At 34.1% G+C, this 23,857-nt stretch overlaps 1 protein-coding gene and 1 pseudogene across 1 annotated transcript; one reads left to right on the forward strand and one right to left on the reverse strand.

Annotated features, from left to right (window-relative positions):
• Positions 1 to 3,324: 3,324 nt before the first annotated feature.
• Positions 3,325 to 19,944, reverse strand: LOC114165243 (annotated as a pseudogene).
• Positions 19,945 to 21,767: 1,823 nt separating this feature from the next.
• On the forward strand, positions 21,768 to 23,240 carry LOC114165244. The gene has a single exon (XM_028049901.1). It carries the CDS (start codon positions 21,768 to 21,770, stop codon positions 23,238 to 23,240), a length of 1,473 nt encoding a protein of 490 aa, XP_027905702.1.
• The last annotated feature ends 617 nt before the right edge of the window (positions 23,241 to 23,857 follow it).

A 23,857-nucleotide genomic window follows, 5' to 3' on the forward strand; every position in this document is an offset into this window, starting at 1 on the left:
AAGAAAGAAAAAAAAACAAATATTACAAGCACAAAAAAAGGAGAAAACCAAGCATCAAAAGACGAAGAATCAAATATGAACATATAAAATTTAAATAAACAAATATTAAGTAAGGAGGAATGTTGAGAATATTACTTAATATCTTTTTATTTAAATTAGTTTTTAGAAAATATTTCAATTTTAGAGATATGTTTTAGTTTTAGAAATTAGTTATTATTTTAGATTAGGAGTGAGATATTCTAAATATTTTATACTTGATATTTGTTATATTTTGCTCTATATATAGGGTATATCAGTAAAATACAAAAACATGTTCCTCCATATAACATATTACATATATCTCTCATATTTTTAAAAGCCTTAAAAATCCTAACAGCAACATGTATGACGTTGTTTAATGAAGAACTGAGTAATCAATTTGTGGTGGAAAAAATCTTAGTTTGTATTCCTGAATTAAATATCCTTTCTAGAAGAGAACAAGGTTTTTTACATGATAACAGTGACAAAATCTGTGAATGCTTTACAAGCCACTGAACACTGTTGGGAATAGTCCAAGTGTGAGTCAAAAAGTCCCACATTGGATAGAAAAGACAAAGTTAAACACTATATAAGAATAAAGACCCATAACAACATTGCCTTAAGGTTTTGGTGTAAAAGTGGTGTCTAAGGTCTTATATGTGTAAGACTAATGTTATATAACCATATAGAACCACAATCTCTCAATGACCATAACTATGCCATGACCATGACTATAAACCATATATGAAAAAATATAACCTATCAAACACAAATGATTTCTTATAATCGAGGGGAGTATGAAAGGTGTCCTCATAACACATACCAAAGGTAAAGTCCAACAATGGAAAATTTATTGGTGATAAAAAGAAGTTTGAGGATAATAACAATGGTAAAACTTGGAACGAGTTTTCATCTTGCTCATACTCTAGAAAGAAAAACCATCCTAAAATTTTACTTAGTTCAAACCAGACACTAGATGCAGAGTTTGCCATCGTTAGAGTCCATTCTTTAGTTTCTTAAAAATAACTATAAAACATAACTGAAACAAATGAGATCAGAGTTACCATAATTGAAGGTCTTTAAAATTAGTTATGACATGGAATCTATAAAGATATAGCATAATAAGCTTAATAAAAATTGAAAGAGAATAAGGTTCTTAAAAATTTGCAACCAAAGAACATTTTTGAGGTATTGCAAAATTATAGCATGACAATTAGTTCTATTTAATTCAATGTTACGAAGCAACAAAATTATTATAAAAATATTTTGAATCTTGTTGAAGATCTAAAGGAGCAAAGTGAACAACTTAAGGCTAAAATAATTTTGTTGTGAATTCAAATGGGTAATTAAAATACTTTTGTGACATATCAAATTAATTATTCCTTTTCAAAATGTAAGAATGAAAATCAAATAGTAACCATTTGATATTACCATATATAGTTAACATTAAAACCCAAAAAAGTAATGTAAAGTTTTTAAAGTTACATGGCACTTTTAAGAGACACTAATATCTAGCAGCAATGGAGAATTTAATGACAAAACACATGTGGTTATAGCTGGACTTACAAATGCTTACTCACAGTACATTGCTACTTTTGAAGAATATCAACACCAACGCTACGAGGTATGATGAATAGAAATGGATTGCCAATTCATCAAGTTACAAAAACTTACTAGATATTTATATTTGATAGAAGCAATTGATGCGAAGGAATATCTATCTTAAATTTCATGAGTGGTCAAGCTAACTTAGTTAACCCTATTGTGTCTATCCAAGTTTGTTCATCGGAGGTATTGTCCGCTTTGGAACCTAGAGCTCCCTCATGGTTTTGTTCTTAAAATATTCAGAGGGTGGAAGGAGATAAAAGATTATTTAAACTGTCTTTAACCTTGACTTTTAAGAATGTAAACTATTAGGAACACTTGTATAATATCTACTTAGTCAAAGTACTTGTTCTTTATTAACCTGAAATTATATCATAATCAGACACAAGCAAGCAAGCAGCACGTGCTACCACAGCTTTTGGGCTTTATCTTTGAGACAAACTATATCTAAATTATTGCTATTTAATAATATAATTTCAGGCTGCTTCAACACTGTATGGTCCTCACACATTGTCAGCATACATCCAAGAATTTAAGAAACTAGCACAAGCAATGGCTGAAGGACAGAACATCACTATAAAAGGTCCCTCTCCACCTGATCTCTCATCTGTACAAATAAGTCTATTAGTTGGTCCGTTTGGAGACTCACCTCCAGAAGGAATCGAATTTGGTGATATAAAAGAAGACATAGCCTTTCCAGAAACAGGGTATTTTAGGAAGGGAGATACCCCAAGTGCTACATTCTAGATTGCTATTCCAAGATATGATCTTCTCACAGAAGGCACATTTGCTGCTGTGGAGAGGCTGCAAGGAAAAAGATGGATTGCTACGTATGATGATGATGATTTAAACTTGTTTTTGAAGTGGAAAGTAGATAATAGTTCCTTGCATGGATTAGCTACAATCGAATGGGAAATACCAGATGGTGCTATTTCTGGAGTATACAGACTAAGACACTTTGGAGCAACAAGGATCACCATTACCTCCCCCATTAGTTACTTCACTAGTGCTTCAAGTGCATTTGCAGTGCAGTAAAATAGAAGGTCTGTTTTATTGAATATGTTTTATCAAATACAAAAGAGCTAGGAATAAATGTTTCATGTTGCATATCATCATCAAGGACTAGGGATACTTAACAATGTACTCACTTATCCATCCAAATCACACATCGAAGACACTTTCCTGTACTCAATAAATCAAAAGCCTTGTTGATGTCCTTAAACTCCACCTCATGAGTGACAAATTCATCCAACTGCAATTCCTATAAAAATATGGGGCAAAAGTTAATAGACTAGGGATGTCCCAAAAGTTTGATATTTAATTAATATTTTCATTACAAGTTTTACATAATTATTTCTACTAGTCTAATAACGTATATCTTAATCTTGATGGGACAGACAGCGTTGTTGAAAAGAGAAGTAAAAGCAATTGCATAATTTACCTTGTCCACGTAACGTTTAAGGAGAATAGGTACATGAGACTTGGGTTTGAGACCTCCAAACAAGGATCCCATGAGGCACTTGCCGTCATGAAGGACCTCATGGGAACTGATATTTATCCTGGCTCCTGGTTTGTCCACTCCTAAAGCAATTGTTTATCCCCAACCCTGAACACAAAATCATCAGCTTGCAACTCATGCTTTCATCAAGTCTGTGTGGAGCTCATGAGTGTTGTTGATTGGTCAATATATAGTTTAGTCTGCTAACTGTTGGGAAATTTTGACAGTGTAGCATGTACCTTTCTACAAGAAGCATATGCTTCATGCACCACTGATGCCATGCCAACACATTCGAAGCAATAATCTGCTCCCCCACCAGTCATCTCTATGATAACCTGCTTAGCACCCACATTTGAATACAATGGCAGTGAAATAGTGAAGGCATTGAACTTACATCAATGAAAGTTGTTTTAATCTTTTCATTTCATCACATGCAAAGAGAAAGGAATTTCAACAAAAAAGATTGATGTCTCCAAGAGGTTAGACCTGGCTCACAGGTTTGTCCCCACATTCTCTTGCATGGACAAAGTCTGTGACACCAAACTTTTTTCCTGATTGAAAGAGAAAAACAACCATAAAAGTCAGAATTCATACTTGAATAACAATATAATGGTTACTATGATGTTACTAAACAAACAGTGCATTACCAATTTCAAATTTTTCTGGATAGACGTCAACACCTACAACACCTATAATCCTAGTTGCTCCACAAAGTCTTGCTCCCTCTGCAACCTATGAAGCCAACGAATTGCAACAAGCATTTTAGCACAGAAACAGAAGTTACAAACAAAAGAAAACATTGTTGAAAGACTTCATACTGCCAATCCAATAGATCCCAGCCCAAAATTGGCTACTATAGACCCTGGTTCCACACCAGCAGTTCTCCAAGCAGCACCTACCCCTACATGTGGAAGCAGAACTTTATAACATTGATTAAAACAACGGTGTGATTTGTTAATATAAGATAACTTTGTTATTTTCAGCTTAAAAATTAACAATTGGTTTAGTACAACAAATATTGACATATTTTGTTTAGTATAATAAAAAAAATAACAGTCTTAATCCAATAAATTTAATTACATTAGTCTTATTCAAACTCCATTAATAATTAATATAATTGAGAATTTTTTCATCTTTACTAATTGTCACATAATTTTATTAAAGAAAAATTAATATTGGTGTGGAATTAACTTTGAAGGTATTAATAAAGATTTTAAATTAAAAAAATATAATGGGTAAAAGACGTGTGGAGCAATAATTTCAACTGGTGATAAAACATGTGTTTAAAATATTTGTTAGATTTTGTCTGTGGAAAGTAATTGTTAAAGAAACTTGCCTGATGAAACACCACATCCAAGAAGGCATGCCCTGTGAGGGGGAATGTGTGGATCAATCTTGATAATATTGGCAATGTCCACCACAGTGTACTCACTGAAGCTTGAAATAAACAAAAAAATGGTATATGATCTCTCCATTCTTGTCAGTGAACCTAGAGCAACCATGTCGAGGCATCCAGGGAGACACCTTGAAAGGGAAATTAGTACAACGGTTGCTCTTGCTTGATTTGCAATCTATGCACTCCCCACATTCTGGTAGGATAACTGGAATAACCACATCACCTTTTTTAACTTCACTTACATCCTTCCCTACACTTTCCACAACCCTGTCATCATATCAAAACTTATCAAAATCTCTTGAAACACTTCATCATCTGCCAACCCTTCAATCTTTCAATTGAATGACTCTGTTTTCTAAGCATCCACGATTTCTCATATGTCGTATTAGTTTCTTCCTTTTCAATATACTTTCTTTACAAAATCTATTGATTCTATTGTGTCATCTGCACAATAGGGATGAGAGATAAATATTGATTAAATTTGTCTCGATTTTAACGAAAATTTTTATACTCATCTAACATATGTACGAGTAATACATGATTTTTTAAATTATGTATGAGTATAGGTAATTTTCATCTCTCTTCGTCCTTGTCCCCATCTTTATACTCATTTTCATACTCAGACTCTTGTTTTTAAGTAACTAAAACACTCGTAATTCATAAGATAACTTAAAAACTTAATTTCATTATTCTTTCCGGTAATCGATATTACTTTATTTAGGGACACAAATCTTTATTCTCTTTCTTAAGTTGTTTTTAACTTATTAAATATTCACAGAATTTATTCATATCTTTAAGATATTTCTGGTAAGACCCACTTTTATTGAGTGCCCTAATGTTAAGGGCGGCCACACTATTGGGCCTAAAAGGCTGACCCATAGGGTGCCAAGACCCCTAAAGCAGTCAAGGTCCCTCAATTTGTACTTGATTGTATGGAATTGAAAGTACTTAAACGTTGGCACTCATTTATTTGGGATGAATACTATTTTGTGATATATGTATGTCTTGGTATGCATTTATAAAGTATGAGATGAATGAATTTGCATGAGTGATGTGATTCATGGATTGTGAATGATGAACTTGGATAAATCTTGGCATGCGATTTCAATGAAATGGTTGGTTATATATGTGGTCATGAATTCGGTATGAATAATAATGTTACATTGATGGCATGGTATTGGTATGAGGTGAAGTTCTATATCCCCAAATTGAGAAGAATGGGATGGTATGAAATCAACATGGAATATGAATGAGGATGGGTTACAAAGGATGGCGTGAGGTGTTAAATGCATGATCAATATTATTTGTTTGTTTGGAATGTGATTGGTATGTTGTCAGTACGTAAATCCTTGAGTCTCTAGGTGAGACTTCCTGTTCGTGCTTCAGTGGTCGGGACATAATTTCATGGCTCCTGTTAGTGGGTGTTCATAGTGGTGCCCCATCTATATAACTTGTAAGGATTCAAGGTAAGGATTGCATACTGACACTCTAAGGAGTCAGTTAGTCTCACTCAGAGCAGACTGACTCTTGTGGTGAGAGTAGCAGGAGGCCTGAAACTCATCAAGGGTTAACCTTGTGTGTGAAGGAATTGATTCATTGTAACACTTGTAACACATAGCTCAGGGGTGAGAAGAGGTATCCACCACAAGTGCAAGCATCCGCTCAATCCGACCAGGTTATATGTATCCGGATGAGTCGAGTCGAGTCTTAATGTATTAATTTCGAGGTCATAACATGCTTGGATGATCTGTGTATATTGGACTGTGAAAGTATATCTGATTGCATGATAAAATCTTTTTGGCTCTAGCTTACCCTTTGCTTGTTTGATTGCCTTGTATGTTGTTCTTCTACCTTTGCGATGATCATCAATTTAATGATGGGAGCAGATGTGAGATGTACTCGTGGTCAACAGGAGAGATGATTCCGCTGCATAGTCTACTTGGGCTGGACCTCACGTTTTATTTGGGCTTTTCTTTAGGGTTAAGGCCCGTGTATTGTATTGTCCTTAAGGCTTTATTTTGAATAATGGTTATCTCTTACTCTTTTGGTTGTAGGCATTGTAGTGAGCTTTAGTATTTTCTTTTAGACTTAAATATACATTTGGTCCCTATTTTTGTTGATTTTATTCAATTTGGTCCCTATTTTTGTAGTGAGCTTTAGTATTTTCTAAAATATTTTATTTTGAATATTTAAAATATTTTATATATCAATTTTAAAAATATTTTAGAATATAAATATTAGAAAAAAAATTAATAATCATATTCTTATAATATTTTAAATAATTTTATTCTATTTAGCAATTAAATATAAACATTTATTCAATTTATAATTAAATTTAATATTTTATAATTGAATTTAAAAAATAATAAATTCAAAGGTCAATTTTAGAAAATATATTAATATAATTTGTATAAAAGATATTAAATTTAGTGTCAATTTGAAAGGGACAAAATTGATTAATTTGAACAAAAATTATGACTAAATTGAACAAAAATAACGAATATAAGGACTAAATTGAACAAAAAAAATAATACTACCACAAATTGACACGTGGCACTAGCATTGACACGTGGCACAACTGTGACTTGACATGTGGACCATTTTTTTGAAATTAAAAAATTAAAAAAAAATTAAAAAAAATTAAAAAAAAAATAAAAAAAAACAGGAGTTGACACGTAGCATATACTGTTCAAAAACGTTAACTATTTAAACACCGTTAGTGAAAAGGACCAAATTGACCACAATTTAACGAAAATGAGGACCTAATTGAACATAAAACGAAAATAGGGACCAAATTGAATAAATAAACAAAAATAGGGATCAGATGTATATTTAAGCCTTTCTTTTAAAGTACCTTGGATAACTGTAAGGAGTGACCTTATACTCCACAATTTGGCTTTTTATATTATCCGATGTAAGATTTTATTTAATTATGTTATTATTTAAATGGGATGTTACATTTCTCATCCATTTCATTGTTTTTATTTATTGTATATGTTTTGATAATTCGCAAAATGTTCTGACGCGAATTACCATGTTGACTCACTTTTTTTAATTAAAAAATAAAATAAAAAATAATTTAAAAAATTAAATTTTTATATTATATTATTTCAAGATACTAATTTGAAATAATATTATAATTTAAATTATTAATAATTACAAATTAAATTTTACTTTATTTAAATATATTGGAAAAATAATATGTAATTTAATAATTATTTGACTTTATTTAATTAAAATCATTAATTTAATTAATTAAAAACTTATAAAATAATTACATGATTATATTATAAAGATAAATTTTTACTTTAAACGTTAAAATAAAATCATATCTTAGAAACAATACTTATCTTACATGTCAGTTTTATACGTATATTATGTTTAAACCACTTCATAAGTTAGAATCGTAGCCTAAACAATGGGGACCCAAGTGTGTATATCAAAATGCAGTTCGTCCACTTCTACTAACAACAACTCTGTTCCTCCAGAGAACAAACAAGATAAGTTAGGCACAAGCGTCACCTTACCCATGTAGTCCGCTATCTCCTCAGTTGGTCTCTTCCCGGTTGATACATGTTGGTTTGGACCCAGGAGGGGTTACCTGCAGAAGGGACTCCGAAGCTCAAGTGAGTCAAAACTCTAAAAAGGTCAAATCTGTGATTAATGAATGCGTACCTTTAATTACTGGGGTCCACGTGTATTTATAGAGCATTAATATGTTTGGTTATCCCATGGGCTGGGCCTTGGCTTGGGCTCTAGCTTGGGCTGTAAGTGGGCCTGGGCCTTAACCCAAGCCCTTAGGACCTATTGAACACGGGGGGCTTTGATTTACTAAGTATATTGAGGTTGTTGGCCTAAATCGACTACTTTCCTTGGCGGTTTGTGTTGCTCATGTGTTGTCTTAGACAGGTGTTCCTCTAGACGTCTAGGTTACCAGTTTGACCAGTTAGGCCAGCCTAGGCCGGTTACTTGAATGCTTTGGTATGGTGATCGTTTTATCATTATTTGTTAAGTTGGCTTGGTGTGGTACAAACTCTATTCAAAATCTTTTAATGTGCTCATTTAGTTCATATTTCTGTAGGAGTAATTACTTATTTTATTTTAGTAACATGTTTTTGAAGAAAAAAATCATTTTCCAGAAATAGTCTATTACTGAACACCTGTATAAAGTAAGTAGTTTATTTCAATTCAAAATTTACGAAATTGAATCTTCATGAGAATAAGATAAATTTTCAGTAAATAAAAGCATTATAAAATTGACAAAACTATAGAAACTCAACCAGTTGCCTCATGACCCAGAATCCATGGAAAAATGGCAGGAGGAACCTTCAAAAGAAAACACAAGTAAAAAAAAATAAAAATCATATAATAATATTACGAACATTCAAATTATCAAATATTATTTAATAATAAATAAAATACTCAAACATTAATTTTTCTTTGATTATAATATTTGTCAATTTTGTTTAATTTAATTTTTTTCGCTAACATTATTAAAATAATTAACGGATTGTGATTGTGAACAGACACTAGCATTTCATGTTTTTTTTTAATTTTTTTTAATTTTTTAATTTTAAAAAATGTTCATGTGTCAATTCAATATCATGTCAGGATCACATTTTTATATTGAATTTGGCCATAATATTTATTATTTTTGTTTAATTTGGTCTCAATTTTTAAAAATTAAGCAATTTGTCTCTCTCCAACTTGAGACCAAATTTGATTTTTATATAAATGTTATAGTGATATTCTTATTAAAATTCATATTTTTTATTAAATACTTTTAATTTAGAGTTAGAGTATGTTTAAAATTAAAATTAAAATTTTAAAAGTAGGATTAACACCATTAATTAAAATTTTATGAGATCAAAAATTTATGTGGTTTTTAACCTCTTAAATTTTTTTAAAATTTTTGTTCTAGTTTTAAACCAGCTCTAACCTTAACAAAATATATTTAATGAAAATGTAATTTTAATAAAAATATCAGTATAACATCCACTACAAAAGTAATTATTTCAGTGGGGTTATTTTTGGCTTTTATGGGGTTTAACTCCACTAATGGCTTTATCCGAGGTTCCTCCCTGGAACTAGCGCAACTTACCAATGATTTTCAAAACTCCTGGTATTGCCTGGGATTTCAACCTCATACTGCCTAGAAGTTTTGAAACCCCATTACGCATAAGGTTTAAAACCATTTTACGGCATGGAATTTTGAAACCCTTATAAGTGTCTGGGGTTTTAAAACCCCGTATTTGCCATTTCAAAGCTATTTAGCTTTCCTTTTTTTCTTCTCCTTAACACAAGTATCATATATTGATTAGTGTTTCTTTTTTCTCAGAATATCGTGAATTAAAGTAATGGATTAAGAATTATCATTGATTAGAGTTTTTTTTTGCATAATATCGTGAATTGACTAAAGTAATTGTTTCTACAGAGAACAAATAAGAGGTTAGGCACAAATGTCACCTTACTATGTAGTCCGCTATCTCCTCAGTTGGTCTCTTTCCGGTCGATATATATCAACTTGAACCCAGGAGGGGCTACCTGCAGAAGAATCTCCGAAGCTCAAGTAAGTCAAAGCTCTTAGAGAGTCAAATCAGTGATTAATGAATGCGTACCTTTAAATGATGGGGTCCACGTGTATTTATAGGACATTAATGACGTTTGACCATTTCATGGGCTGGGTCTTGACTTGGGCTCTAGTTTGGGCCATGAATGGGCCTGGGCCCCAACCCAGGCCCTTGAGACCTATTGAATGTGGGGCACGATGTTGGCTTAAGTTTATTGGAGTAGTCGGTCTCGACCGGCTACTTGACTAGATGGCTTATGTTGGTGATGTGAAGTGCTAACTCGGCCTAGCCTGGGTACTAGGCGGTTTCGATATGCACACTGTTTACTTGGTTGAGTTTGGCTAGGTACGGTACAGTAATGGATTAAGAATTATCGTGAATTGACTAAAAGTAATGGATTAAGAATTATCGTGAATTGAAATGGTTGTAAATTTTAAAGACACAATAAACACAAAATAAGGACAAAAGTTAATAGTGAAGTGAATGATACATGGTAACAGTAGAAGAAGAAAAAAGTAATGATTTATTACAACTTATTTGAACATCAGATATCTCAAACTAATCACACATCATGACTCCACGACAAAACAACTAAAGTTCAACACAAACAATATGGTGGTTGAAGCACCAAAAGAAAAAAAAATCCTTGCTCTCGAACCAAAAATTGTTAACTTTGCACCCAATTCGTAACACCCTTGATCTCACTTTGATCCTTCCACTCGTTCATCACGTGCCCCCGATCACGCCTCCAAATCTCATGCATCAGCCTTCATCCATCCATGCATCAACCTCGTCAGATTTCAGAATCAGGTTTCCTTTGAGATGGATGACTCCTTTGATCAAATTTTCTCGCGCATTAGACTCTTGTGATATAGCATCAATCTTGTTCTTTCATCACGGTTTCAGCAGCAAGGGATCTACCCACACTTTTAATGAAACACGCGTTTTGGATGGAAGCCTTGCTCATAAGATTAAAGGGCTCACATGCAAATCAGCAAAAATAACGGACTTCCTGGCAAACAAAACTAATTTATTATACAAAGGGGAATTCTAAAGGAATAAAACTAAATGCAATAAAAACTCTATTAAAACTACATTTTATAACATTTTATTGAAAACTAATTTTTCCTAAGCAATTAACAAAAACTAGTTAATTAAAGATAAACTATAATTTATTTAAACTAAGAAGAAAGTTTTAGAAAGGAAAAATACTGAAAAATGGAGTGTTAATAGTCTGAGGTATGCTTGCACGGGGAGGTTCGTAATGGAGTGGAAACGCGTGATAGATATAATGGAGAGTTTGTATTAGATGTACTCTTGTGTGGGATACGAGTGGGGATGTTCGTATGTTCCATGATCACACTTGAGGTTGTTATGAGCGGGGATGTTCATAATAAGAGGTGTTCACGCGTGTTGGACTACGAACGGGAGGGTCGTAGAGTTGGACTACGAGCGAGAGATTCGTAGAGTCAGACCATAAGCGGGTAGGTTCGTGGAAGCATTGGAATCCCGAAGACTATGGTTGTGTGTGTGCTCATCTCATATAGGCTATGAGACCATGGTGGCATGGTATAAATGTTTTATAAATGAGAAAATGGCTAAGTTGATTTGGGTGAGTTGTATTTATCTTTATTTATTACGTGTATTTATTTAGCTCACCCTTTCTATTTGTGTTGGCGATGATCTAAGTGTTGATGGCGATGCATAGGGACAGAGCTAGGAATAACTGTTGGGTTATTTAAGGAATTGGTTTTGAAGAAAATTTCTAATTTTCTTTTAAGTTGTTTTTGGAATCAAGCTTGTAATAAGTTGTCTTGAAATATTTTTCTATTACCACCATTGAAGATTTGAATTTCCCATGTTTTTGGGAACATTATTATTATTTGAATTTGTTTAAATTGTAATTTATTTTCTAAGTATATAGGCCTAGGATGTTACAATAATATTGTTTCAAATTGAAAATTGGAATCATGCAATTAGATTTTGAAGTAATCTGGAATTGAATTTTATTCTTTTTTGTGTGTTTGTATTGGTGATACGAATTACAATTACAAATCATGCTAGTGAGGATAAAAGAATGAATCAAAACGAAGCAAGTAATATTCACAACACAATATCAATGAAATTGAAAACAAAACAATTGCAACATTTGTCTTAATAGCATTAACGAAAACAAATGAAACAAACATTCATCCTATGGTGAAGCAAAATTAGGAATCTGGGTAAGGATAAAACCTATGTCGTTTTGATTCTTGGTTGCTCTTTCTTTCCCCTTTACCTTCTTCTTTCTTCTTTCTTTGTTTCCCTTTTATTTCTCTGCTTCCCTATTTTTGTCTTCTTCGAACTCCAGGAAATCTCGCTCCCTTTTAACTATGTTTTTGTAGCGTCTTCAGGTGAGTGAAGCGCCAATTGAGTTTGTTAAGTTAATTACTAATGCGTGTGAGGATGTGTAAGAGTGAAGAGAATCGTCAGTGAGTAGGTTTTGTGATGTTTTGGTGGGCATTTTGTGTTTGTTGGGGTACTCCAAGACCCCTTAAACCACTTGTTCCTTTCATTTTGTTCACTTTGTAAAAGCAGATGCTTCTCTCACTCCTTTTTGTCTAATAAAGCTTTGCTAGGGTTTGACCCCACTTTTCGTCGAGCTATTTAAACTCCATTTCATCCCATGTAAGTTGGTCCTCAACGCATACCTCTCTTCTCTAGCTTTACTTTCGTGGTTCCAACTAGAGTTCATCATTGTAACCTTGTTTTTGTTCTGGTGTTAGTATTTCAGCTCACCAAGTTGTTCCTGGAGCTGCGGTGCTCCTCTATAGGCTGCCTATGTTGTTAGATAGCATCTTTCTAGGTAAGGGAAAGGTAGGGTTTCACTATTTTTACGTTATTTGCCTGATTGGATCTGTCTATGTTATGGGTGCTTGATATGTACTGTTGAACATGTGTTTAATATACTGTTGTGCTCATGGTGTTGTTTGAATCTAGTTTGGCACGCATGAGAGCATGTGGGTTCTACTAAACTCGCCCAAGCGAGTTGGGTGGTCGTTTAAAACGAGAAGCTCTCGCCTGAGCGAGAGCAACAGCAACTCACCCCCTCTCTGTTTTGAGGGCTTGTCTAAGCAAAGGCCACTCGCCTGAGCGAGATGGACTAGCTTGAGCGAGACCTCAACGTTCCTATGTGCAATCTCGCGTAGGCGAGAGTTGGTAGCTTGAGCGAGGGTTCCTCTCGCCCGAGTGAGAGCTCTTTAGCCTGAGCTAGATTGACAGAGTTGGTTGGATACGTGTATGTTTCTAATGATTGGATGGTTTGCTGCTTTAAAAAGTTTATGTATGATGCCTGGTATATATTCTATATAACATAATGGGACTCGGAATTGATGAGCTTGGTATGAGTAAATGCATGAATCATGGTTGGTTAGTTGGTTGAATACTAACATGAGATTGTATGCTGATAATTTGTGGTGGTTGGATAGACATGATTGTGGTATAGATGATGTATTCCATGAACTCTTGTTGAGCACTCCATTTTCACTATTTTTGCTTTTAAAACTTCTTTTCAATTTAAATAATTACTAGGTTTTCTTTAATTAAGTAGTTTTTAATATTTGTTTAAAAAAATAGAGTTTTCATAAAAATTTGAGAAAAAGGTTGCTTTTAAAAGTATTTTTCTTGCATTTGGTTTTATTCTTTTTAAGACTTCCCTTTTTAATAAGTTAGTTTGTCAGGATACCCTTTTATCGTTGTTTTAAGGTTTTGAACCTTGATTTAACTTTCTTTTTATTGCAGAAAGACCATTTGCACCACAATGCTGAATCAAAGATGTTGGGCTCGAATCAGTGAATTGTCCTAAAGATGTTATGCAAGAGAGCGCTCTGTGCAAGTTGGACCTAATCCTTCTCCGTAACACACTGTTTCGTTAAAGAATGACCCATCTTTCTACTAAATGGCTGATGCACGAAGGAGCAATCCAACACAATCCAAGCTTGATGAGTGAATGGTGATGCACGAAATCTGACCCAAAGGAAAAGATCAAGGCTGATGCATGTTGGTTTGTGATGGATGGAGATGATTCGAGATCAAATTGGAGCATGAGCATGGTAGATAATAATGGACAAACGAGAAGAGCAAGGCTGATCTAGGGTGCCATGATTAGGGTTCAAGGTTTGTGATTTTGATTCGAGATGTAAGGAATTGGGTTTCTTTTTCTGATTTTTCTTGTAAGGGGTTTAAAAGGGGCAGAATTAGGTTTTGTTGGATAGCCCTAACAATGTTGAAGGGAGAAATACTAAAGTTAGGGTTCTTGGTTTCTTGTGTTCCGGTGTGAGCGAAGATTGAGAGTCATTGTATAGGGGTTACTCACATTCCGATGAGCACAAAGTGGCCGGCAAGATTGAGTTTTCCCTAGTGTCCAAAGTAGCTATATTTCCATCAACCACAAGCACAAAATGGTCGAGGATGATCTAAGTTAGATTCCTTGCACCAATTTAATTCTTAGACTTCTCTTTGTCTAAATTTTTCTTAGCATCTAATGAAATACATTTTGCTTTTCAGTTTCAAATTTGGCTCATTAGTTTCTGAGTTTGCTTATTTAAGTTTATTTGCATTTTATGTTTCTCAGCTTTAATTTTCTAAATCTGTTTAAATTCTCTTTATTGTATCCCAGTTTTAAATTTAGTTTTGCAATCTTTAGTTAGTGGTTTGAGTTTGGGTTCGTAACCTACAGACATCAATGTTCCCTCCTGGAAACCTAGTGACCCTAAAGTGAGCACAAATTGCCTAGATATCTTCTTGAGTGTAGATGAACTCATGAGCAAACCATTATTCTTGTGTCTGGTTTAAGTGTTCTGCTAAATAAATTTTGAAAAACTTTTACTTTGTTTACGTTTCTGCATTTTATGGTTCCTTGCATTAATTTTAATTTTCCTGTAGTAGCTAGTTTATTTGATTCATGTAGTGCATTCATAAATTTACTTTAGCATCTTGAACTATTCTAAAATTCTGCATTAGCATCCTAGTTTTTTTTTTCATTCTAGTCATTTTGCATCTTGAGCCTTTTAGGACCCAATTCATCCTTCATCTGCAATGCATATCATCTACCTAATGTCATTCTGCATCATAAATAGATTCGTGCATGATTCTTAGTAGTGTGAAGCTAGTTGAATCTATTTTCTGCTTTCCATTGTCGTTGAACTAGATGCTGGCATCTGCTTCCAAGTGGTTTCATTCCATCTTAAATTCGCATTGCATTTTAGTGAAAAAATGTGGGTGTGTTGCTGCTATCATAGACCAAACTCTGCAGTCCAAATTATGCTTTAAATGTTGCCATTTTTCAACAATGGATTCAAGTTATGCGTGTGTTTCTTTTTCTCTATTGCATTAGTTACATGTGCAAGTAGGTTTTGCCATTATTGGAGAATCTACATTTGCATATGCATTTCTGCAATAGCTCAAAATTTGCATTCAATTATGTAGAAATTCAATGTTGTCACGTGTTGTTCTCTGCTGCCATTGCATCTAGCAATTGCATTATATCTAGAGAAACTTTGTTTGGGTTGGTTGTTATAAATTGAATACCAACTATGCCTTTGCATTCAATTCTTTTTCCTAATACAATTTGAATTCTAGTATGGCTTCACTTTGATGCATCATGAGCAAACATGTGGGAAGTTGGAGTGGACTTTCTGTACAAAGGTTGTGGGAACTACCATATGTTAACCCAAAATTTTATGGCAAATTTTACTTAACTATACCCAGTCCACGCAGGTCATAACCTCAGTCAAATTGAAGGACAATTAACGTGCATAACTTGTTAAATAATGATCTTTTCCAATTACAACATATATCTGTGCAGTTGTGTGCGAACAAGTGGGGAGTTGAATACCATTTTTTGTACACAAAATATCGTCATGCAAATTGATTGCCATGAGTCTCTCTGTGAACCACCCATTCCACAATGAACTTGTTTTAATTAAAATAAATCTTTACATTATTTCAATCCATTGGAAATGAAAATACAAATGATGCAGTAATAGATAAGTGGGGAGTCAAGAGCAAACATGTGGGAATTTGGAGCAAAATTTCTGTAAAAAGGTTGTGGGAACTACCACATATTAGCCCAGGCTTTTATGCCCAACTTTATTCAACTGTACTCAATCCGTGCAGGTCATAACCTCCGTCAAATTGAAGGACTTTTAATGTGCATAACTTGTTAAATAATGATCTTTTCTAATTACAACATATACATGTGCAGTTATGTGCGATCAAGTGGGGAGTTGAATACCACTTTTTGTACACAAAATGTTGTCATGCAAATTGATTTCCATGAGTCTCTTTGTGCACCACCCATTCCACAATGAACTTGTTTTAATTAAAATAAATCTTTATATTATTTGAACCGATTGGAAATGAAAATACAATCCATAAATTTACAAATAAGTGGGGATTCACAAGCAAGCATGTGGAAATTTAGAGAGAACTTTTTGTACAAATGTTGTGGGAACTGCCACATATTAGCCCAGGATTTTATGCCCAATTTTATTCAATTGTAGCCAATCCACGCAGGTTATAACCTCAGTCAAATTGAAGGATTCTTAATGTGCATAACTTGTTAAATAGTGATCTTTTCATATTACAACATATACTTGTGCAAGTGTGTGCGAACAAGTGGGGAGTTGAATACCACTTTTTGTACACAGAATGTTGTCATGCAAAATGATTGTCATGTGTCTCTCTGTGCACCACCCATTCCACAATGAACTTGTTTTAATTAAAATAAATCTTTACATTATTTCAACCCATTGGAAATGAAAATACCAACCTTGCAATGACAGATAAGTGGGGATTCACGAGTAAACATGTAGGAATTTGGAGTGGACTTTTTGTACAAAGGTTGTGGGACTGCCAAATATTAACCTAGGATTTTATGCCCACTTTTATTCAACTGACCCAATCCATGCAAGTCATAACCTTAGTCAAATTGAAGGACTCTTAATGTGCATAAATTTTTAAATAGTGATATTTTCTAATTACAACGTACACCTGTGCAGTTGTGTGCGAACAAATGGGGAGTTGAATACCACTTTTTGTACACAAAATGTTATTATGTCAATTGATTATCATGAGTCTCTTTGTGAACCACCCATTCGATAATGAACTTGTTTCAATTAAAATAAATCTATACATTATTTCAAGCTATTGGAAATGAAAATGACAATCATGTAGTGACAGATAAGTGGGGATTAAGGAACAAATATATGTGAATTTGGAGTAGACTTTCTATACAAAGGTTGTAGGAACTACCGGAGGTTAATCCAGGATTTTATGGCCAATTTTATTCAATTGTATCCGGTCCACGCAAGTGAAATGAGATCGTTTGAATAGTCCAGTAGAAGCTCAGTATGTTTTATCCTAGCAGAGAAACCGCACTCGACTTCAACCATCTCACTGTGTCTTCACTATGTCTATCTTGACATTTGTTGATTATTCTCACTCATTCCAATTATGTAATGGAATTCATATTTATTTTAATATTGATTGTCTATTCCTTAGCTGAAATTAAAAAAAAATAAAAATAAAACAGGGCCTATTGGTTCAACCTGTATCTGATTAACCAAGTATCTAAACCTAGTTAATGACTATTATTATTTTTTAAACATTGGTTTCATGAATTTATCTGTGATCGAGTATAATAGGATAACACTCTAGAATCCTTGCAGTTGATCCTGTTTGGTAAGCATAAGGTTTTGATGTTAAAAGGTCATTTAGCTATCAGTATTAAACTTTTCAAGTTTTTTACTCGCGAAGTATCAATGGATTGACAATTTGTTCCATTTGTTATGTTTTTTGGAAATTCGGGCTAGGAATAAGGCATATATTATTATTGTTGTTATAAGGAAAATTATGTTTTGACAATTTTTTTTTACAAAGACAAATTTTCTATAAATAAAATTAAAATAAATTAATTTTTTAATTTTTAAGAGATTTTGTGTGGAACACGACATAAAAAATTCAATTTTCTTAAATAAAATTAAATAAATTAATTTTTTAATTTTAAGAGATTTTGTCTGGAACACGATATAAAAGATTTAATGTCCAAGTGTTTAGCACTTGTTGCTCGTGCTCTTTATAGCTAAATTTATTTAGGTCTGTTAGTTTATAACCTTATAGCAAGCTTTGAGTAGGGCACATGTCCTTGAAAGACAATTTAGTATTATTTGTCTCTATACATTTTTCAAGGGAAAAAAAAGGCTCAATTTTAATTAAAAAACAATATGAATTATGACTAAGTTTGTCCTTTATAATTCATGTGGATGGTTTCGTGCTTAACTTAAATTATCATATTCCACTTAATTCGGTTTAGTGTTGCTATGTGACTAAATAGAGTTAGATTTAAAAAAAAAGACTAAAATATTAATGTACTTTATTCATTAAAATCATAAAATGAATTGATGCAAAAGACGTTCTAAATTACTTATAAAACTAAAATAACAAACCAACTTCAATCTTGGTTTTTACTAAAAAAAAAAGGAAAAACTTATATATCCTATCCATAAAATCTAAAATCATTTACAAATTGTAAATTAGGGTTGGATAATTTTTGAGAACTTCTATTTTAAAAAATTGAAAATATGAGATGGAAAAAAAACTAATCAATTCAATTTCTAAATATTTTTATTAGAAAGAAAATGAAATATTTAACATTTCAAATAGAGAATACAACTAACAGAATAAGGACCAAAATTGATAAATTAAAAGAGAAACTTAATTAACGAAAACAAATATCAAGAGACTAAAACTAAATAATGTCCATATACTAGATATCAAAAAATATCACACCTAACACATAACTTTTTTAAAATAAACTTAATATAAGATATTAAAATATGGTGTAGTTTTATAATTAATATTTTTTTTTATTAATATGAATTGAATAACGACACTGAAATTGTATGATATGTCAAATACGGAGATGATTAAAATGAAATTAAAAACTAAGCATAAAATCCACTTAATGCTTAATTTTATAAAGCATGCAGAATAAACAATTATAATTGAACAAATTCATTTTGACTAATTGTGAAACTTATCTTCATTTTTAGCAAAGCATAGTAATAGTTTATTTTCCTAAATTACCCTTAAGCTCTTTTGTCTAATGTTCTTCTCAACTAAATATTCAATTCCTTCTTCAGTTCGATTCCTTAGTTGTCTCCCGCTCGGTTGATTGGGCGATCGGGGTACCTGTTTAAAAGGCTCTTATGCTTAAGTCAGTTTCCAGTCCGATCGGGATATAGCAATAAATGTTATAATAAATGCGAGTTAAAGGTGCTTAACAACTTACCTTGGGTCTCTATTTATAGTTTTTGGTATGGGCCCATGATTAGGATTTCTTAATAATGGCCAAATTGCTTTTTAAACTTGATTACTGACTTGTATTATCTTAATTAACTTTTCCCACTGATCCAGGTTTTGGTGTGGCCGCCTGACCGAAGGATCGTGCATCTTGTCAGCTGTCCTCATGAATGAGGATGTCTCCACAGAGTTGGAGACAAAGTTCAATTGGAAATGAATGCATGGGGAGTTTGGTCGCGAGCCCCCTTAAAGCACTCCGGAGAGATTGTTACATCAACAACTCAGGGGAAGGTCCGCCTATAGCGGGCGGCCTACAACCACTTGTCCTTGGTCCGCTTGATCGGTGGTCCGACGATGGGCCATACAATACAAAAGCCCCCAAAGCCTTGAGCGATGTTGGAGACGAAGCGACAAAGGTTTAGCGAGAAGCCCAATCGAGGATCAGTGAAACGATGAGACCCTTTAACAATTATGACGCTTCGTAGATCGTGCCTGTCAGAGGGGAGGTGAAGCATCGTGCTGCTTCAGCCGTTGATCGTCATGTGATCATGTGGATCTGGTGTTGCCACGTGGCACTTGAATTTTCTATAAATAGCGATGTGTGGTCTACGTAATTTTCACACTTTCTTGCTTCTCTCTACTCGACGCGCCGATCGTTTTCGCTTTTTTCAGGTAATAATGGATGTCGTTAGTTTGTCAAGTTCTGATGGGTCATCTGGTCGGGGTGGCGGTGGGTCAGTTTCTTCCTTCTCGATTAGCTTGTCAGAGATGGAGGGGTCACTCAATCAGGGGTCATCCGATTCAAGCTCCCTTGTAAATAACAATAATGGGGAGGGGGCCGGGGTTCGGGCGGTCAGCCAGAGGAAGGTGATGGTTCTAGCAGCGAGGACAGGGGTCACATTACACTAACACAAAAAAGGCCTTTAACGTCACCCCAATAACGTCTGCCTAAAAAAAGCCCAACGTTAAAAATGAGCGGTGGCATTTTTGCAAATAATGAGACATATTTAACGTCTGACCTGGAGTGGGCAGACGTTACTTAACGTCTGTTAAAAAATACCCCGACGTCACTCAAAAAAGGACGTCGGCCCCCAGCTCGACAGACGTCCCTTGACGTCGGACCAGCGCGCGCCAGACGTCACTTAACGTCGGCCCCACCCACCCCCGACGTCACTTAACGTCGGACATCAAACCCCCGACGTTAAGTTTTAGGTTATCTCTGCGCGAAACGCAGAAACCCTCGCGCTGTTCATCGTTTCCGCGAGAGTTCCCGCCGGCGACGCCATTTCCGACCCCCTCCAGGTGAGTTTCGAAAGGTTTTCGCCATCAAACTTATTGGGGTTTAATTATGGGTTGATTTTACGCGTTTTGAACCGATTATTTTCGTTTTCATCCCCATTTGCAGCGTTTTGAGATTCGTCCCACTTGCTCTTCGTTCCCATTTGGCCAGCAGTGTGCGGAGACCCTAGACTTCCTATCAAAGTTCGTCTTTCAATTAGAGAAGGTTAGTTTTTCATTGTATGTATATATTTGTTCATTGTATGTATAGAATTACTTGTATAATTTATAAATGTCATTATAGTTTTAGTCTTAGACTATTGTTATATTTTATTTAAAATTTTATAATAATATTTGTAAAATTAGTAAATAAAATTATATTTATTATTAGATATATGCATTTTAAATAATTCTCATTGCATTTTATTTTTGAATATTATTGTTGCAGTGTTATTTTATATATGTAGATTTATAATACTTATAGTATACAGTGAGCGAAACTTAGTTCCCGTTTGAGATTTAATACAAATGATTAAATTTTTAATCGTTTGTATTAAATCTTGAATTGTCCGATTGGACAGTTTGAAAAAATTATTTTTCATAATTTGCTGCAATGTGTACATTGAGGTTTACGCATAAATTTCATAAAATTTCGATTGAGGCTAATTTGTGTTGTTCTCTGGATGCATACTTGATTGTGATCATGATTAATCACTTTCATTTCGTGTACTTCAGAGACCAATGCGAAATGCTGTCGAAATTTTGTGAAATTTATGATGTTTGACTTATTTGTACATGTGTTAGCAAATTATGAAAAATAATTTTTTCGAATGGGTAGGGCCTCACCTTGTGAGAGTTAAAAGTTTGAGATTGATTGAGTTTTTTACGAACATATAGTATGGATCGAAGCTGGATGAATGAGCGTCGCATAAGTGAAGAGTATGAAAAAGGGGTTTCTGAGTTTTTGCAATATATTCAAGAACACGCAATCTCAAGTAACGGGACATATTTTTGTCCTTGTGTTCGTTGTCTTAATCAAATACGTCATGACTTAGGAACAATGCGTGATCATCTATTCATCTTTGGTATAATGAGAAGTTATACACTTTGGACTTGGCATGGAGAAGTATTAGACAAGCCTACAACGTCACGAGGAACAGATTATGTAGATGACTGGATGAATGATCATTTAGAAGATATGGTACGTGATGTTGGGGAGGAGAATTTTGGAAAAGTTCATTTATATGATTCTCTTAAGTCCGATTCAGAGGAACAATTGTACCCAGGATGCACTAACTTTACGCGACTGTCAGAAACTTTGAAATTATTCAGTTTAAAAGCAAGGCATGGATGGACGGATACAAGTTTCACAGAATTGTTGGAGTTGTTAAAGGAGATGCTTCCAGAAAATAACACGTTACCTATCCGTAATTACGAAGCGAAGAAAGTTTTATGTCCAATGGGTTTGGAATATCAAAAGATACATGCATGCCCAAATGATTGTGTTTTATACAGAGACGAGTTTGCTTCACTGAAGGCGTGTCCAACATGTGGTTTATCGCGGTTTAAAAAGAAAATTAATGGAAATAGTGGCGATGAAGACAAAGATGGTCCACCTGCTAAGGTGATGTGGTACCTTCCTATAATTCCTAGATTCAAACGACTATTTTCCATTAAAGAAGATGCAAAAAACCTGAAATGGCACGTTGATGGAAGAAAGTGTGATAATCTTCTTCGACACCCAGCTGATTCTCCACAATGGAAGAAGATTGATGAAACATTTCCAGAATTTGGTGCTGAGCCAAGAAACTTAAGACTTGGACTTGCTACAGATGGTATGAATCCTTATGGGAACTTAAGTAGCAAACATAGTTCATGGCCAGTTTTGCTGATGATTTACAATTTATCTCCTTTGTTGTGCATGAAGAGGAAATATATGATGTTGTCTATGATGATATCGGGTCCTCGACAACCTGGAAATGACATTGATGTGTACCTAAAGCCGTTGATCGATGATTTGAAACTATTATGGGAAGAAGGTGTCGATGTGTATGATTCATATTCTGAAGAATTGTTTTGTTTGCGTGCAATGTTGTTTTGCACCATAAATGATTTTCCAGCATATGGAAACTTGAGCGGTTACAGTGTTAAAGGTCATTTTGCATGTCCCATTTGTGAAAAAAACACGAGTTATATTCAATTGAAGCACGGTCAGAAAACTGTGTATACAAGACATCGAAAGTTTCTTCCTCGAAATCATCCTTATCGTAGAATGAAAAAAGCATTTAATGGAAGTCCTGAGGATGAAGTTGTAGCGAGACCCCGCAATGGTGAAGAAATATACAACCAAGTGGAAAACATTGACATTGTGTTTGGGAAACATCCAAAGAAAAAGACCACGGAAAAAAGCATTTGGAAGAAACGATCAATCTTCTTTAATCTTCCATATTGGTGTAAACTTGATGTACGACATTGTATAGACGTGATGCACGTTGAAAAAAATGTATGTGATACGTCATCGGGACTTTACTAAATGTAAAAGGAAAGACTAAAGATGGAGTTAAAGCACGACAAGATTTGGCTGAAATGGGCATCCGTTCTGAGTTACATGCACAATCAATTGGAAGACGAACCTACCTGCCTCCAGCTTGTCACACTCTTTCTAGAAAAGAGAAGCAAATTTTTTGTGAGTGTTTAAGAAGTGTGAAGGTTCCCCAAGGTTACTCTTCAAATATTAGTAGCCTTGTTTCTATGCAAGATTTAAAGTTAGTCGGTTTAAAGTCTCACGATTGTCATGTGTTGATGCAACAACTTTTACCAGTAGCTTTTCGAGCCATCTTACCTACTTCTGTCAGAGGTATTCTAACACGTTTGTGTATGTTCTTCAATGCCATATGCAAGAAAGTTATTGACCCTCGAGTGTTAGACGATTTGGAAAATGAGGCCATTAGACTATTGTGTCAATTGGAAATGTATTTTCCACCTTCATTTTTCGATATCATGGTTCATTTGATAGTTCATCTTGTGAGGGAAATTCGATTATGTGGGCCAGTTTTCTTGAGATGGATGTACCCAGTGGAAAGATACATGAAGATCTTAAAGGGATATGTCAAGAATCAGTATCGACCAGAAGCTTCTATTATAGAGCGG

The sequence above is a fragment of the Vigna unguiculata genome, chromosome 10 (assembly GCF_004118075.2).
Source record: "Vigna unguiculata cultivar IT97K-499-35 chromosome 10, ASM411807v1, whole genome shotgun sequence".
Taxonomy (NCBI): Eukaryota; Viridiplantae; Streptophyta; class Magnoliopsida; order Fabales; family Fabaceae; genus Vigna; species Vigna unguiculata.

Excerpts from the sequence above, each read along its gene's own strand:
- LOC114165244 (XM_028049901.1), top strand. The coding sequence starts at position 21,768 with ATGCGTGATCATCTATTCATCTTTGGTATAATGAGAAGTTATACACTT.